Below are 17,733 nucleotides of genomic sequence, written 5' to 3'. Positions count from 1 at the left end.
TTTGGTTCCTAGGTAAGTGAAGTCTGCAGGGTGGACAGTTTTGTAGATCACTTTTTTGCAATTTGGGAAGTGTAGTCTGAGATAGTTTCTTGCCTCTTATCCGGTTAAGTGTCCACCTGGACTGCCCACAACATAACCAGTTAGAGGGGATATTCAGTGCACTATCTGGTTAGATGCCACTGAATATCTTTGGATGGCCCCACACGGGTAATTTAACCGTGCAGGAAGGGAAGGGAAATGGGACTTGATATACCGCCTTTCTGTGGTTTTTGCAACTACATTCGAAGGGGTTTACATGGCGAGAGTGGTGGATGCTCGGAATGCCCTCCCGCGAGAGGTGGTGGAGAGGAAAACGGTAACGGAATTCAAACATGCGTAGGATAAACATAATGGAATCCTGCTCAGAAGGAAGGGATCCCCAGAAGCTTAGCCGGTGGTGGGAGGCAGGGCTGGTGGTTGGGAGGTGGGGATAGTGCTGGGCAGACTTATACGGTCTGTGCCAGAGCCTGTGGTGGAGGCGGAGCTGGTGGTTGGGAGGTGGGGATAGTGCTGGGCAGACTTATACGGTCTGTGCCAGAGCCTGTGGTGGAGGCGGAGCTGGTGGTTGGGAGGCGGGGATAGTGCTGGGCAGACTTATACGGTCTGTGCCAGAGCCGGTGGTGGGAGGCGGGGCGGGTGGTTGGGGGCGGGGATACTGCTGGGCAGACTTATACGGTCTGTGCCCTGAAAAAGACAGGTACAAATCAAGATAAGGTATACACAAAAAATGGCACATGTGAGTTTATCTTGTTGGGCAGACTGGATGGACCGTGCAGGTCTTTTTCTGCCGTCATCTACTATGTTACTATATCATGTTACTATGGTATATACAGGTACTTATTTGTACCTGGGCGATGGAGGGTTAAGTGACTTATCCAGAGTCACAAGGAGCTGCAGTGGGAATCAAACTCAATTTCCCCAGGATCAAAGTCCACTGCACTAACCACTAGGCAACTCCTCCACTAGCAACATTCTCTATTGAATCTCAAATAGTAGCAACATTCCATGTAGAATCTCAAATAGGGAAAGGGAAATGGGACTTGATATACGCCTTTCTGTGGTTTTGCAACTACATTTTACATAGTAAATACAGGTACTTATCTGTACCTGGGGCAATGGAGGGTTAAGTGACGTGCTCAAGGAGCTGCAGTGGGAATTGAACCCAGCTCCCCAGGATCAAAGTCCGCTGCACTAACCATTAGGCCACTCCTCCACAGAGAGAGGAAGAAAGGACCATATATGCTAAACACACAACAACAACATTTAGGCATGCTCATTTGTACCAGCCATTTGGCTGGAGTAACGCTCATGGCTAAAGCTGAGTGCTTAGCACCTAACTTTTATGCACTTTCTTGAACTTGCCCTTCTACGGTATGTCCAGGTCTCTCAGAAATGTTTCCAGCAGCTCTGTGTACAGTTATATCACATGGAGCATGACATGAACATTAGAAATTTGTACCTTGTTTGTGTGTAGCACATTTTATTTATTTACATCATTTACTAACCCGCAAAATTTGATGTGTTCTTGGCAGCTTACAAAATTTAAACAAAATATACACAGTAATACAATTCGTATCTCATTTCTCATCTAGTCCTGCCTAATTATGCTCTCACCTAGCCACTCTTTGTTTGTCCTTGAGATAGTCTAAATCCCTGATTACTTACTGCACATGCATTAATTTGCTGCTTGAACTTATTGTAATTTATGTTATACTAGCCGTTAAGCCCGTTAAAACGGGCGCGTATTGGAATGTTTTTTTTTCCCAAGGCCCCCCTCCCGTTGCAGCTGCAAGGCCCCCTGCCATCCTCCTTCCCTGCCAGCTCCAAGGCCCCCTCTGTCCCTCCCTCCCAGCTCCAAGGCTCCAGTCCTCCCCCCTTCCCAGCTGCAAGGCCCCCTGCCCGCCCTCCCTCCCAGTTCCAAGGCCCCAGGCCCTCCCCCCCAGCTCCCAAGGCCCCCTTCCCTCCCTCCCAGTTCCAAGGCCCCCTGCTCTCCCTCACAACTGTAAGGGGCCCCATTCCCTCACAACTGTAAGGGCCCCCCTGCCCTCCCTCCCAGTTCCAAGGCCCCCTGCCCCCCCATGCCTTCTTCCCAGCCAGCTGGAAGGCCCCCTTCAGTCCAGCCCTCTCAGCTCCAAGGCCCCCCTCCTTCTGAGACCTCCCATGTCCCCTCCCCCCCAAGGTATCCGCTACCGCCCCCCCACCCCGGAGTCGCCCCTGCCCCCCCTTCACCCGGCCCGGGCCCTCTCTTTGTTATTCAACTTACAGCAGCGCCAAAACAGCAGCAAGCAGCAGCTCCCATTGGCCTTCCTTCACTGCCTGTGCCTCGCCCTCGTGTGACGTCACGTCGGCGAGGGCGGGGCACAGGCAGAGAAGGAAGGCCGACGGGAGCTGAAGCTGAGCTGCTTGCTGCTGTTTCGGCGCTGCTGTAAGTTGAATAACGAAGAGAGGGCCTGGGCCGGGTGAAGGGGGGGTGGTGGCGACTCCGGGGGTGGGGGGCGGTAGCGGCTACCTTGGGGGGGGAGCGGTAGCGACGTCAGTGGTTCCCTCCCTCCCCTTCCGCACAGTTTCCCTCTCTGTCCCCCCCCTCCCCCCGTCATCACGTCTTGACGCGGGGGCGGGACAGAGAGGGAAGTCTCTACTGCGCATTTGCAGGTGAGTCGGTCACTTGCCATTTATAGGTTTGATTCTGTACTTTATTATGTTTTATTCACTTTATTGTTTGTTTGTAAGCCAAATTGATTTTGAGTCTATTTCGGGCTAATGTGGGGTATAAATGTCATGAATAAATAAATAAATATTCATCTAACATAAAACTAAACAAAATAAGCCTAAAAACATATCAAACAATCTTCAGGATGACACAAACAATAAAAAAAATCACTGAAAATTACTGACTAAAATAAATGTCTGACTGAAATAAAAATGTCTTAATGCCTTCTGGACTGTCCTTAACGATATAGGCAATCTTCAGGAAGATATAAATAAATTTTTTTTTTTAAACTGAAAATATTGTCAAATAAGCTGAGACTCTAACTGAAATATCCCTAAGATCTAAAATGGAGGATATATATTTTTTCGGAGGTGGGGAGTCTACATTGTAACCTGTATGATCTTTGTTAACTATTATGCTCTTTTTTTTTCAGGAAACAGACCCAGACTTTGATCACTGTGCCGTGTGCATCGAGAGTTACAAGCAAAGCGATGTGGTCCGCATTCTACCATGCAAGTGAGTCAGCTGTTTCCTTTCTCTTTCTATCGCCTTCTTTCATCTTTTTTTTTTTTTTTTCAAATGTCATTTTTCATGATGTTGGCCCCCTTTTTTTCATTTTCAAGACCTGACCCAGTTGATTGTCGGTGGGCCAGAATTCCGATACCATGGTCACTAAGGACTGATGTGCGTATTCAAACTTTAAGACCTCAGAGCTTTGCATGGTTGGTTGGACATGGCCCTCCTACAGAAAAGCCTTGTTTAGCAGAATGTAGATTACTTGGACATTTTCCAGTCACAAGCCCTGTACACTCATTCTGTGTTTGCATCCCTCTCTCTCTCTCCTGCTTCGCTCTGCCCACCCCTCTCTCACCCACACACATACTTCCTGTTTTGCTGAGATCTGAATATTTGCTTTAATCATTATGAAGGAGTCCTTGTTTTCTCCAAATTCATTAATAACCTAGATTACAGCATATTTTATTTGGTGAAGTGTTTGCAGTGTTACAACCTGATTTTAACAAGTCCAGAGAACATATTTACTCAAATTAACGCGATCACAGAATGTGCGAGAGGTTACTTTGAAATGTCAGTCTGGTGGTCATATCTTGGTGATACGTGTTTTAGTGTATTTGTCTAGAAGAAATGGAATTTATAAGAATACTAGTAAAAGAAGCCCGTTTCAGAGCAAATGAAACGGGCACTAGCAAGGTTTTCGTTGCCAACACCCTCCTCCCTCCCTGGCCAACCCCTTCGTTGTTCTGGCATTGCTCCGCCCCCAACATCATGACGTTAGATGCGAGGGCGGGGCCCGGAGCGATTTCCCACCCACCCCCGCCTCCCTCCCTGCCAACCCCTTCGTTGTTCTGCCATTGCTCTGCCCTCGAGGGCGGGGCCCGGAGCGATTTCCCACCCACCGCCACCTCCCTGCCTCCCTCCCTACCAACCCCTTCATTGTTCTGCCATTGCTCCGCCCTCGAGGGCGGGGCCCGGAGCGATTTTGGTGGCTTCACCACCACGAACCTTTTTGAAGGAAGTCAGAGCTTGGCTTCACTGATGTCAGTGTCCTCAGAACGTTGAGGGTGAGTTTTATTATAGTAGATTTGCAACCCCAGATGAAAGCAGGAGCAGAAACACTGCCGTGTAAGGTTGTTTTACTCCAGTTTATTCAGTAAATACTTTTTTTGATATATGCAGCAGGTGCACTAATTTTTGTCCTCCCAAACCGTGTTGTAGAGCTGTGGCACTAACAGTTGTCACATGTTCAATGTGGTTCCTTGTGTGACTTGCTGCAGGTGGCTCGTGGAGGAGGTGTGGGGGGTCATACATGGTACTTGTGCCTGCACTGAAGCAAATGGAAACTATGCACTGTAAATTATAAACAGAGAGGTATTCAGCCAGCGGCGGAGAGCATTTTCCTGACCGTTGCCAGCGTTATTCCCAAGTAATGCATGTCCGGTTCACTTGACTTTTAGCACTTAAATGGCTATGGGTTATCTTTTTTACTAAGGCGTGCTGCCGAAAAATACTGGTGTAGGCACGTATTTTGGACATGGGCAGGTCCATTTTTCAGCGCGCCTGCAAAAAAGGCCTTTTATTTTTTTTTGTGACCGAAAATGGATGTGCGGCAAAATTAAAACCATGGCACATCCATTTTCGGCATGAGACCTTACCATCACCCGTTGACTTAGCGGTAAGGTCTCACATGCTAACCGGGCGGTAATTGTCAGCGTGCGCACACTGCCGATTATTGCCGGGTACGTGCCACATGGTAGAAAATTTCTACCATGTGTTTTGGACGCGCGTCAAAAATGGAATTACTGCCCAGGGCATGCGGTAGACGGGCAGTAGTTACAATTTGATATGCGTTATATGCGCGTAGGCGCCTTAGTAAAAGGGCCCCTTAGATAGGACTGACCTATGCCGTCTTATTTATACTATTACCTTGGCTCGTTAGCCAGGTAAGATGCACCCCGCATCTCAGGATCACATACAAATTTAGGCGCCCAAATCTGGGTACCATACATAGAATCCGGGGAACAGAGTCTTTGACAAAAGCATTGATTGTTCATCTCTCTTTAATATCGATTTATGAATAAACTGTTATGATACATTTCTATATTTTTGGACTCTTTTGGCCTTTTTTTGTTTTACGTCACTGTATTTTTTATCTGCACTGGTTCCTTAAGATTTTGTTCTCCTTTTTTGTTTTTTGGCTTCACATTTATTTTATTTATTTATTTGGATTTTGCTCACACCTTTTTCAGTAGTAGCTCAAGGTGAGTTACATTCAGGTACTCTGGATATTTCTCTGTCCCAAGAGGGCTCACAATCTAAGTTTGTACCTGAGACAATGGAGGGTTAAGTGACTTGCCCAAAATCACAAGGAGCAGCAGTGGGATTTGAACCGGCCACCTCTGGATTTCAAGACCGGTGCTCTAACCACTGGGCTACACCTCCACATGTTAATTTTGGTTATGAACGTGTGATAACGTCAAACATATAACACCCTTTAGTAAAAGAGGCCCTTTCTGTCTGCTCTGTGGAGAGCTACATAACCTGGAAACTATCAAAAGTACAAAAAGTGTGGCTAGAACCAGCCAATGGCCCCACTTCTTCCCTGGGAATATGCCGCAGTCCAGTCTTCACAATGGGATACCAGGATGGGGCCAGCCTCAGCCTCCACTTTGCATTCCAGCCATAGTGAGGACTAGGAGGCGAGTTCAGGAAGTTTCCAGGTTGGCAAGTTGGCAGAAGATTCCCAAATCGTTGGCACATGTCTTGGGAGAAACCACACTTAATTTCTTTCCATGATTTAGCAAGGAAAGCAAGGGCCAGACTAAACCGGCAAATACAGTGAATTCCGGTTAATTGGAACAAATCATGAATAACAAACCCAAATTGAGATTGTAGCCAGAATTTGCATCCCTTATTTGGGGGCATCCTGTTGTTTAATTGGGCCAGTACTTGCCACATGGTGTATTTGCGGTCACTACCTCATCAGTGCGTCAGTCAGTATAAATGGACACCTAGCTACAATTGGTATTGCAGTGACTGCGTTTGTGGCATGTGCAGTGATTTCTTTTTCATTTAAAAATGTAGAGCTCTCCAAAAATGCCTAGGAGAGATTTAATACTCTCTTACTTGTATATCTGCACTAGAAACTTGCCCTGATTTTGTTCAGCTCAGTCAGTGAAGAGAGCACTGTAAGGCACAGTCAAATCAATTCCTCCACCCTTATTTTCAGGGTAAATATTTTTTTTCTGTGATTTGCATCGATTGTTTCTGCCCATCTGTTCACCATTGTTATTTATGTTAATCAGTAAATGGAAAGCCTATCTTTTATCTTATATACATTCAGCTTTTTAACTGGAACACAATATTCTAGTCCCGATGTGTCCCAATTAACTGGAATCTACTGTACTGGAAATCCCTGACTTTCAGTCCTCTCTGTGTTGTTCTGAAGATCTGCTACCAAATCATTCCCATTAAAGGGGAAAAAAAGGTGTTTGTGGGCTGGGTCCAAGTCTTTCTTTGGCTCATGTGCTAGATATGTCAAGAGGTGTGATATTCTCAATACAGTGTCAGTACGCAGTGGATTCTGTAAGATCTGCAGTTTCTAACTCTTACTAGTTTCTTTCAAGGTGACTTGTGCTTGGTTTCCCAGCGAGGGGATATGCCAACTTTAGAACGTAACAAGAACTGGAAATCTAAATAAATTTAAATGTGTTGTGACGGTCAGGCTTTCCCGACATAGCATTTCTTTCTGTATGGCTAACTGAGATGGTGGGAGTGGAAGGGCACTGAGCCAGGGTGCTTGTTTAGAAAAGCTTAAATACTGATTTAAACCAGGACCCTGTTTCTGCATTAATCAGACTAGGGGGCCCTTTTACAAAGGCACACTGAAAAATGGCCTTCGGTAGTGTAAACGTATGTTTTGGGCGCGCGCAGAATCATTTTTCAACGCACCTGTAAAAAATGCCTTTATTCATTTTTGCCAAAAATGGACGTGCGGCAAAATGAAAATTGTCATGCGTCCATTTTGGGTCCGAGACCTTACCGTCAGCCATTGACCTAGCGATATGGTCTCGCGCAGTAACCGGGCAGTAATGATCTAAGCGCATAGATTGACAATTACTGCCCACGCACCAGAAAATAAAAATATTTTCCTGGGCGCCTAGCGGACATGCGGCAAAAATGTAATTACCACAAGGGCCATGCGGTAGCTCAAAATTGACGTGCATTGGGAGTTCTTAGGCACCTACGCGGATTAGTAAAAGGGCCCCTATATATTGTAAGGGAAGGGGAGGTGAAAAATAAATCCTAAGGTAGTCGTGAATGAAGGCTCTGGGTGTGTAGCCAAGCCCTGGTTTCACCTGAAATATCTGGATAAATATTCAAAGCCATTTATTCAGATCTTGGCCCCTGTTTATTCGAATAAATGTCTTAGCCGCACTGGCCATGGATATTTAACAGCATTGTCCTTACAGACCAGGATTGGCCTATCCACTAGGCAGACTGAAGGGAAGATGCACTAAAAAATCGTTAGAGCCCTTCCCTTACCGATTCCCTTAGCAAATCGGTAAGGAAAGGGAATGCAAATGAGCTGCTAGTTGTAGCTCACTTGCATTCTCTATTCTATCGGTAAACACTCGGCCAGTCGGCCAGTTGAGCATGCGTTATGCTGGCTGCTCTGCGCATGCCAAGGACGTCTTTAATGGACGTCCTTCACTCAAAAAACAACAACAAAAAAAACTCACCGATCCATTTCAAAGCCTTTCAAACAAGGACACACTCACCCGATCCGTTTCAAAGCCTTTCAAAAGTCCCAGAAGCATGGTTAGCTCCCCCCAGGCAGTTGCTCAGACTACCTGAGCTGCAAAGAAAAAAAGAAACATCTCCTGCAACTTCTTCGCAGCTCAAACGTCTTTTTTGGCAGTGCTTCACTCAGCTGAGAGATCTGGAAGTCTCTGAGCCAATCACATCGCGTTTAGCTCAGCTAAACGCATTGTGATTGGCTCAGGGACTTCCAGGTCTCAGCTGAGTGAAACACTGCCAAAAAAGACGTTTTTATTATTAAGGGGGCCAAAATGGACGTTTCTTTTGGATGGGCACCCATTTTGGCTGCCTTCCCCCCCCCCCCCCCCCCCCCCCCTTGCAATAATAAAAAAGTCTTTTTTGAAAGTGCTTCACTCAGCTGAGAGACCAGGAAGTCTCTGAGCCAATCGCAGCGCGTTTAGCTCGGCTGAACGCATTGTGATTGGCTCAGAGACTTCCAGGTCTCTCAGCTGAGTGAAGCACGTCCAAAAAAGATGTTTTTATTATTCCAGGGTCCAAAAAAGAGCCTGCAGCATCGGAGTCTGTTTGATTTCTTTTTTTTTATATATATATATTGAAGAACGTCCATAAAGGACACTCCTGACAAGCACTTGGGCTGTTTTTCAGGTGGAGCACTCCCATAATGGCCGTACATGACGAGCACTTGGCCATTTCTCCCCTCCCCCCCCCCCTATTTTTTTTTTTACATTTTATGAAGTTTTCCAATCCCGCGCAGACCCAATGAGAGGTACAAACCTCTCGTTAGATTTTCCACCGTTTCCCAGCGTTAAGGCAATCGGAATAGGTTAGTGCATCTCATCACAATAGGGGTTTCTACACAATTTGCTCATCTGCCTTCCGTTTTTGTTAGCTGCTACCGTCGTCGGAAAAAAGTATTTAGGGTTTACTACTTGCTCGTTAATGGCTCGTTAAGTTTAGTGCATCTCGCCCTAAGTGTCTGCTTAAGTTTGCACAATTTACATAGTAAATGACAGCAGATAAAGACCAGAGGTATATGTAAGAAGAAATCCGCCAGAAGACGGAGAACTCAAAACGCCCCACGGTAGATACAACAGTACAACAAAAAAAGTGGGAGAGCGACCAAGGAAGCCAAAGACAGGAAGATGTACATTACATTATTACATGGTCTTTCCAGTCTGCCCTAAAATCACAATATAATAGCCAACAATATAATAGTATTATTACACGTAGGAGCCAGCTCTGTGGGTACTCCAGCACCCCCAATATTGAGAAAACTATTTGTATTTGTCCAGGGAGGGGTTATTTCCACTGGGCTTAGCACCCCCAATAATTTTGAAAAGTTGGCTCCCGTGTTATTACAACATTTTTTTCTGCTTTAAGATGTCTTCCCCTCTTCCACTGAGGTATACAGCACCTGCACTCCTAGCATATGATATGAATGTTGTATAAATACTCATTCTTGATCCTGATCTGTCTGGCCATATATGGGGCACAATGGAAGTCCATCCAACATTGGCCTCACTTCCCTACTGCTGGAGCTGCCATCTAAGCACCCTTCCTGTCCCTCATAAATGAATTAATAGCTGTTGAACTCATAGTTGTTTTGATACTATCTACTTTCTGTTTAGGGATCCTCTGTATTTATCCCACGCCTTTTTAATTCCATCGCTTTTTTTTTTTGTCTCCTCCACCGAGAGAGTATTCCAGGCATCTACCATATTTCCTGATTTTACTCCTAAATCTACCACCCTTCAACTTCAGTTTGTCTTCTAGTTTAACCACCTCTCTGTCTCTAGAAAAGATTTGTTTGTAGATCAATAGCATTTAAGTATTTAGGGGGTGGCACTGGCACTCAGCCTCCAGAGATGCTAGACACTGCAGGAGGGGTGGTAGGGAAGTGAAGGAGAGAGATGCTAGACAACTTCAGGGTGTGGGTGGGAGGGGGAAATGCTGGATACCTAGAAGAAAGGGAGGGCCTTAAGCTGCAAGCTACACATTAGTGCAGTGGGGCACACAGCTGCAGTCTCACCCAGGCTGTCAGCCCTGCTTACAGACCACATTGGAACTGTCTAGATACTACTACTACTACTACTACTACTTAACATTTCTAGAGCGCTACTAGGGTTACGCAGCGCTGTACAATTTAACAAAGAGAGACAGTCCCTGCTCAAAGAGCTTACAATCTAATAGACAAGTGAACGGTCGGTCCGATAGGGGCAGTCAAATTGGGGCAGTTTGGATTCACTGAACGGTAAGGGTTAGGTGCCGAACGCAGCATTGAAGAGGTGGGCTTTAAGCAAAGACTTGAAGACGGGCAGGGAGGGGGCTTGGCGTAAGGGTTCAGGAAGGTTGTTCCAAGCATAGGGTGAGGCGAGGCAGAATGAGCGGAGCCTGGAGTTGGCGGTGGTGGAGAAGGGTACTGAGAGGAGGGATTTATCCTGTGAACGGAGGTTACGGGCGGGAACGTAAGGGGAGATGAGGGTAGAGAGGTAGTGAGGGGCAGCAGACTGAGTGCATTTGTAGGTAAGAAGGAGAAGCTTGAATTGAATGCGGTATCTGATCGGAAGCCAGTGAAGTGACCTGAGGAGAGGGGTGATATGAGTATATCGGTTCTGGCGGAATATGAGACGTGCAGCAGAGTTCTGAACAGACTGAAGGGGGGATAGATGGCTAAGTGGGAGGCCGGTGAGGAGTAAGTTGCAGTAGTCCAGGCGAGAGGTAATGAGAGCGTGGACGAGAGTTCGGGTGGTGTGTTCAGAGAGGAAAGGGCGAATTTTGCTGATGTTAAAGAGGAAGAAGCGACAGGTCTTGGCTATCTGCTGGATATGCGCAGAGAAGGAGAGAGAGGAGTCAAAGATGACTCCGAGGTTGCGGGCAGATGAGACGGGGAGGATGAGGGTGTTATCAACTGAGATAGAAAGTGGAGGAAGAGGAGAAGTGGGTTTTGGTGGAAAGACGATAAGCTCGGTCTTGGACATGTTCAGTTTCAGGTGGCGGTTGGACATCCAGGCAGCAATGTCGGATAAGCAGGCCGATACCTTTGCCTGGGTCTCCGCGGTGATGTCTGGTGTGGAGAGATACAGTTGGGTGTCATCAGCATAGAGATGATACTGGAAACCATGAGATGAGATCAGGGAGCCCAGGGAAGAGGTGTAGATTGAGAAGAGAAGGGGATAGATAGTGCTGGGATGGTGCAAGGACGGAGCTGGCAGCTATCTAGAAGGCTGCAATATTCAGACCGCTATCTGGATACCTACCCAGACAAAGTTAGGCCAGAAATATTGTTTCCTATCTTCATCCAGATTGTGATCCAGATACTGGTTTGAATATCGTCACTATCTAGATAATGGTGACACTCGCTGCTCTACACAAGTATTCAGTGTCATTCAATATCAAGAGAGTGGTGTTGAATATCCATATTTTATTTAGCTTCTACAGCTGCTGTTTAAAAACAGCGCTGAGCATAGCGGTTGAATATTGGTCTATCTGGTTTCTTGTTGAAAGTTCTCCACAGGTACCAGTTACCAATGGGCAGTGCTTTTTTTGTAGAAAAAAAGGTGCTGGTACTCATTATGGGTGGGGTCACTACATATGGCCCCACCCTTATGATAGCCACACCCACATTAGCCACACCCCTTATACCAGCTTTGGCACATATAAACAGACATAGCAACATAGTAGATGACGGCAGAAAAAGACTTGTACGGTCCGTCCAGTCTGCCCAACAAGACAACTCATATGTGCTACTTTTTGTGTATACCCTACTTTGATTTGTACCTGTGCTCTTCAGGGCACAGACCGTATAAGTCTGCCCAGCACTATCCCTGCCTCCCAACTACCAGCCCCGCCTCCCAACCACTGGCTCTGGCACAGATAATATAATTCTGCCCAGCACTATCCCTGCCTCCCACCACCGGCTCTGGTACAGACGGTATAAGTCTGCCCAGCACTATCCCCGCCTCCCAACCACCAGCCCCGCCTCCCGATCTCGACTAAGCTCCTGAGGATCCATTCCTTCTGCACAGGATTCCTTTATGCTTATCCCACGCATGTTTGAATTCCGTTACCGTTTTCATTTCCACCACCTCCCGTGGGAGGGCATTCCAAGCATCCACTACTCTCTCCGTGAAAAAATACTTCCTGACATTTTTCTTGAGTCTGCCCCCCTTCAATCTCATTTCATGTCCTCTCGTTCTACCACCTTCGCATCTCCTGAAAAGGTTCGTTTGAGGATTAATACCTTTCAAATATCATTGAAAATATTATACTAGTATAGGAGAACAAAATAACGTGATTTTTTTCATTATAAATAATTTCTATAAGCTGTTACAGCTCCAGTATACCCAGTGAAAAATAAGACAGCAGATGTAAGTTCTCAAATTGGACATATTTCAAACACTAAAATGAAAATAAAATGATTTTTTTCTACCTTTGTTATCTGGTGACTTTGCTTTTCTGATCATGCTGGCCGAGTATCTGATTCTGCTGCTGCTATCTGTCCTCTTAACTCCGTTTCCAGGGCTTCCTTTCAATTTATTTCTTTACTTTACTCCTTTCTTCTTCATTTCTTTCCCTATATCCATAAGTAAAAGCCGGGTCCTCCGCAGACTTGACTGTCCAGTGGATCCAGCTTCTGCCTATTTTCTCCATCCATGTGCAGTTTTTCTCCTCTCTTCCTTTTCCCTCATTTCATCTCCTTCATCTCTCTTTCCTCCCCTCTATATCCAACAATTTCTTCTCTTTCCCTGAGCCCTGCCCTCCCATCCATACTCCTCTGTCCCCTGCCCCCTCCATTCATCCCTATCCAGCAATTCCCCTCTCTCCCTGAGCCCTGCCCTCCCATCCATGCTCCTCTGTCCCCTGCCCCCTCCATTCATCCCTATAAAGCAATTCCCCTCTCTCCCTGAGCCCTGCCCTCCCTTCCATGCTCCTCTGTCCCCTGCCCCCTCCATTCATTCCTATAAAGCAATTCCCCTCTCTCCCTGAGCCCTGCCCTCCCATGCTCCTCTGTCCCCTCCATTCATCCCTATCCAGCAATTCTCCTCTCTCCCTGAGCCCTGCCCTCCCATGCTCCTCTGTCCCCTGCCCCTCCATTCATCCCTATCCAGCAATTCCCTTCTCTCCCTGAGCCCTGCCATCCATGTCCAGTTGGTCCTCTCTCCCTTGCCCTCCCGCTCCCATGTCCAACTGCCTGCCTGCCCTCCCTGGCGCCCTCTTTTCCCCCCAAGGATCCTTTTTCTTTTATTTTAAATTTACCTGACCTCCGAGTCCGACCGCATGGGCAGCAGCGTCACTGAAAGCACTCCCCCGAGTCCCGACGTCTCTAGCAGAAGCTTCGTTTATTCTCAGTGTCCCGCTTCTGCTGCTAGAGACATCGGGACTTGGGAGGGGAGCGCTTCCAGTGATGCTGCTGCCCATGCGGTCAGACTCGGACGGAGGTTAGGTAAATTTAAAATACAATAAAAAGGACCCTTGTGGGGGGAGAAGAGGGCGCCAGGGCGGGCAGATAAGTAGAGGCAAGCTTTTTCTGCTTCCAGAGACAAGCACAATCTTTCTCTAGCTGAACGTAATCAGGAAGACCATTCCAGTGGAGAGGAAGTGCAGGGCAAAAAAAAGGTGCCAGTACGCTGTACCGTTGCGTACCAGCACAAAAAAAGCACTGCCAATGGGTATTTGCATCTGCTTTCTGTGCAGACAAACATTCTATAGAAGATAGCACACATACAGTTGATCGCCCCTGACCTAAACATTTCTGAGAACACCTTCTCCCCATTCAGCTGAAAACGCGTGTTCTGTAGCTTTGAGGCAGAATGCGGAAGTGCGGTGACTGTTTTACCGTGCTAAATGTCTTTGAACGTGGCCCTCTGAATTTTTGATTGTAAGTCAATAAGAATTAATCACAGGAAATAAGAGTTCTGGCTTCTTTTCCGTCAGATATATCTGTTGGCCTTCCTTGTCCAGCTGTTCCAACGCTCTCTTGTGTTTTATTTTCTTTCTTGAGACTTGTTCTATCTGTGTTTTAGTCCTGCTAGAGGGTTTTTTTTTTCCATTTCGTTGAGCGAGAGTGTAGCCCAGCACATTCATTTATCAAGGCAAATTTAGGCCTGATGTAAATGATTCTCTCCATTATAAGGTTTCCAATTACACGGAAGTGCTTTAAACCTATCACATTTCTTTTTTGTTGTTGTTATTGATGGACATGAGATATAAGCCTAATTTTTGTTTCTGTGTTATCATTTATCAGTAATAGGGTTATCTAGCTATAATAAATCAACATAAGCAAATCTGTCCAGAAAATCTATCTGCCTCAAAGGAGGCTGACTTTTTATTTTAGAAGTTTTGGCACATTTGGGAGAAGGCCAGCAACATTTGTAACAAGGAGCTGCCGAAAAGAAGACGGGCCACAGGCTATTACCAAGAAGGAATGTCACATCGCAGCAGTCCTTCTGGATTAAGTAATAAGAGGTTTAGCACCGTGTACAGAATCCTGAACTGCTAATTTACTTTATTAATGTGTTTATTTATTTATTTAAAATATTTATAGCCCGCCTATTAACTAGACGGGTTACAAGAAAAACAAGCAGAATAAAATGACAAAATCACATACAAAAACATAATCAGCATATAACTCTTATCTTCTTCATAAAATACAAAAATACCGGATTAGAACCCTAGGTATGCCTTTTCTTAAAAATGTCAAACTTCTGCAGCAGACGATGTCTCAGCAGTAGATCATGTTCAGGAAGAATGACACATTTTAATCAAATACAGTTTGATATCCTTAAAGGAAATGCATTCTAAAATGCAGTTAAGGTCATTAGAGCCTGTAGGTTTTTTCTTTTGGAAATACTTTTATTTCAATCATTTTTATTAAACCAGATGAAAGAAACAATTCAATCATGTTGATAACATTTTACAGTGAAATCCCGCGTTCCCACTCCCCCTCCCTCCGATTATATTTAAATCTGTTTATTGATATTTCTGGATTATAAACAGGATTCAACAACAAAACAAATAAAACCATAATGCATGAGGCAAAGTACAAATCAACAGAGTATACCGTTAAGGGCCTTGTTTCTTATAGCCCTTCACTAGAACTCAGCATCTCTACCTTGTACAGAATTAGTGATGGTTACAAATTACAAATAATGTGTCATCAACTGCATGTTGAATTATTAGTACTATTGGGTGAATTGCTGTTACTCAGTTTATCAAGTTGACTAATTTCAACCTGATTCACCGAGATTTGTTCCAGTTCATTTGTATTATTACCCTTAGTTGAAATCCATTATATACTTTGACTATTTTATTGTTGGTTCTACATCACCTCCAGCCAACAGGCTTCATATGCAACACATTACACACAAAAACCGTCATATCAACAGCAGGATAATATTCCCATCATCAACTAACCAAATTTTGTTTTTTAAAACACTGTAACTCCTCCCCCACCCAAACTCTCCTCCCACCCCTCCTTCAAGTTATATGTAACACATTGTTATGCAAACAACAAGAAAGCACCGTTATTCCCAGGACACAAGATCCTAGTGCTTGGAAATATTTTTATTGAAGCTCAAAGCAACTGAAGTGACCTGAGTGTTTTAATTGCAGCCCATATGGATAGAAGCTCTACGTACCATAGAACGTGTCCAACAGTCACTTGACTGGACATACAGCATACCTTTTGGGAGGTTGGACGGGGTTTGGAACAGTTGGTGAATTGTGTTGGTTCAGAAAACTGTATTACAAACTTGGGTTTATTCTGAGCCCTTAATGGTAGTGAAGCCCCGCCCAGTGCATTCCAGGATGCACTGGGCAGGGTCCGCTATTTTGAGGCAGCGCTCACAGGAGGAGGGAGGGAGTGCTACTCCCTCCTCTGTTTCAAGGTACAGGGGGGGTTGGGGGTCTGGGGAGGCACTTGCCCACTAGGCTAGCCCTGGGTGTGGGGGGGGGGAGCTAGTAGGGGTTTCACTGGACCACCAGGGTTGGTTTTTTTTGTTGGTGGGGTGTAGATTTTGTGGGGGGGGGGGGGGTAAGGGGGTCTGGAGGTCCTCTGAACCTCCAGGCCCTTGTGTCAGGGTCTTGGTCTTAGGTTTGACAGGTCCAGGCTTTTTTATTTTTCTTGGTTTTTTGACCACCCAGACCTGTCAAACTTCTGTGGGAGGATCGTGCCTAAGCACATGCCCAGGCACAATCATAAGAACATAAGAGTAGCCATACTGGGTCAGACCAATGGTCCATCTAGCCCAGTATCCTGTTTCCAACAGTGGCCAAGCCGGGTCACAAGTAACTGGCAGAAACCCAAATTGTGGCAACATTCCATGCTACAAATCCCAGGGCAAGCAGTTGCGTCCCCATGTCTGTTTCATTCGCAGACTGTGTACTTTTCCTCCAGGAACTTGTCCAAACCTTTTTTAAACCAGATACGCTAACAGCCATTACCAGATCCTCCAGCAAAGAGTTCCAGAGCTCAACTATTTGTTGAGTGAAAAAATATTTCCTCCTAATTGTTTTAAAAGTCTTTCCATGTAACTTCCTTGAGTGTCCCCTAGTCTTTGTACTTTTGAAATGAGCAAAAAATCAATTTACTTCTACTCATTCTACACCACTCGGGATTTTGTAGACCTCAGTCATATTTCTCCTCACCCTTCTCTTTTCCAAGCTGAATAGCTCTAACCTCTAACCTCTTTAGCCCTTCCTCATGCAAGAAGAGTTACATCCCCTTTATCGTTTTGGTTGCTTTGAACTTTTTCTAATTCCGCTATATCTTTTTTGCGATAAGGCGGCCAGAACTGAACGCAGCATTTAAGGTGCGCTCGCACCATTGAACAATATAGAGGCATTATAGTATTTTCGGTCTTATTCACCATCCCTTTCCTAATAATTCCTAACATCCTATTTGCTTTTTTGGCCACTGCCGCACACTGAGCAGAAGATTTCAGCATATTATCTACAACGACACCTACATATTTTCCTTGTGTGCTGACCCCCAAGGTGGAAACTAGCGTCTTGTAACTATGATTCAGATTATTCTTTCCAATGTGCATCACCTTGCATTTGTCCACATTAAGTTTCATCTGCCATTTGGATGCCCAGTCTTCCAATTTCCTAAGGTCTTCCTGAAATACTTCACAGTCTGCTCATGTTTTAACAGCCTTGAATTTTGTGTCATCTGCAAGTTTAATCACCTCACCTGTCGTTCCACTTTCCATATCATTTATAAATATGTTAAATAGCACCAGTCCCAGGACTGATCCCTGCGGCACTCCACTGTTCACCCTCCTCCATTGAGAGAAACGACCATTTAACCCTAGCCTCTGTTTTCTGTCCAATAGCCAATTCCTAATCCACACCACAACCTTGCCTCCTATCCCATGACTTTTTAGTTTTCTCAGGAGTCTCTCATGAGGAACTTTATCAAAAGCTTTCTGAAAATCTAGATACACTACATCAACTGGCTCACCTTTATCCACATGTTTATTCATGCCTTCAAAGAAATGAAGCAAATTGATGAGGCAAGATTTCCCTCGGCTGAACCCATGCTGACTGTGTCCCATTAAACCATGTTTGTCTACGTGTTCTGTAATTTTATTCTTTGCATGTTATTAGTGCTGATCATAGGGAAGTTAATTCCCTGCTCTGTTGTGGCAATATTTTTCCCTGCGCTATTCGGAATAGCAAGGGGA

The 17,733-nt window shown here is 45.4% G+C and overlaps 1 protein-coding gene across 3 annotated transcripts in view; it reads left to right on the top strand.

The window, feature by feature from the left end:
* The window catches only part of RNF130 (ring finger protein 130), a 288,762-nt gene that overhangs the window by 183,965 nt on the left and 87,064 nt on the right, over positions 1-17,733 (top strand). For all 3 annotated transcript variants that reach the window (XM_030213323.1, XM_030213322.1, XM_030213325.1), the window contains one exon: positions 3,183-3,265. In XM_030213323.1, coding sequence (XP_030069183.1) covers positions 3,183-3,265 — 83 coding nt within the window. The remainder of the gene's footprint in view (positions 1-3,182; positions 3,266-17,733) is intronic.

The sequence above is a fragment of the Microcaecilia unicolor genome, chromosome 8, assembly GCF_901765095.1.
Source record: "Microcaecilia unicolor chromosome 8, aMicUni1.1, whole genome shotgun sequence".
Taxonomy (NCBI): Eukaryota; Metazoa; Chordata; class Amphibia; order Gymnophiona; family Siphonopidae; genus Microcaecilia; species Microcaecilia unicolor.
This window is presented reverse-complemented; position numbering and strand designations above follow the sequence as displayed.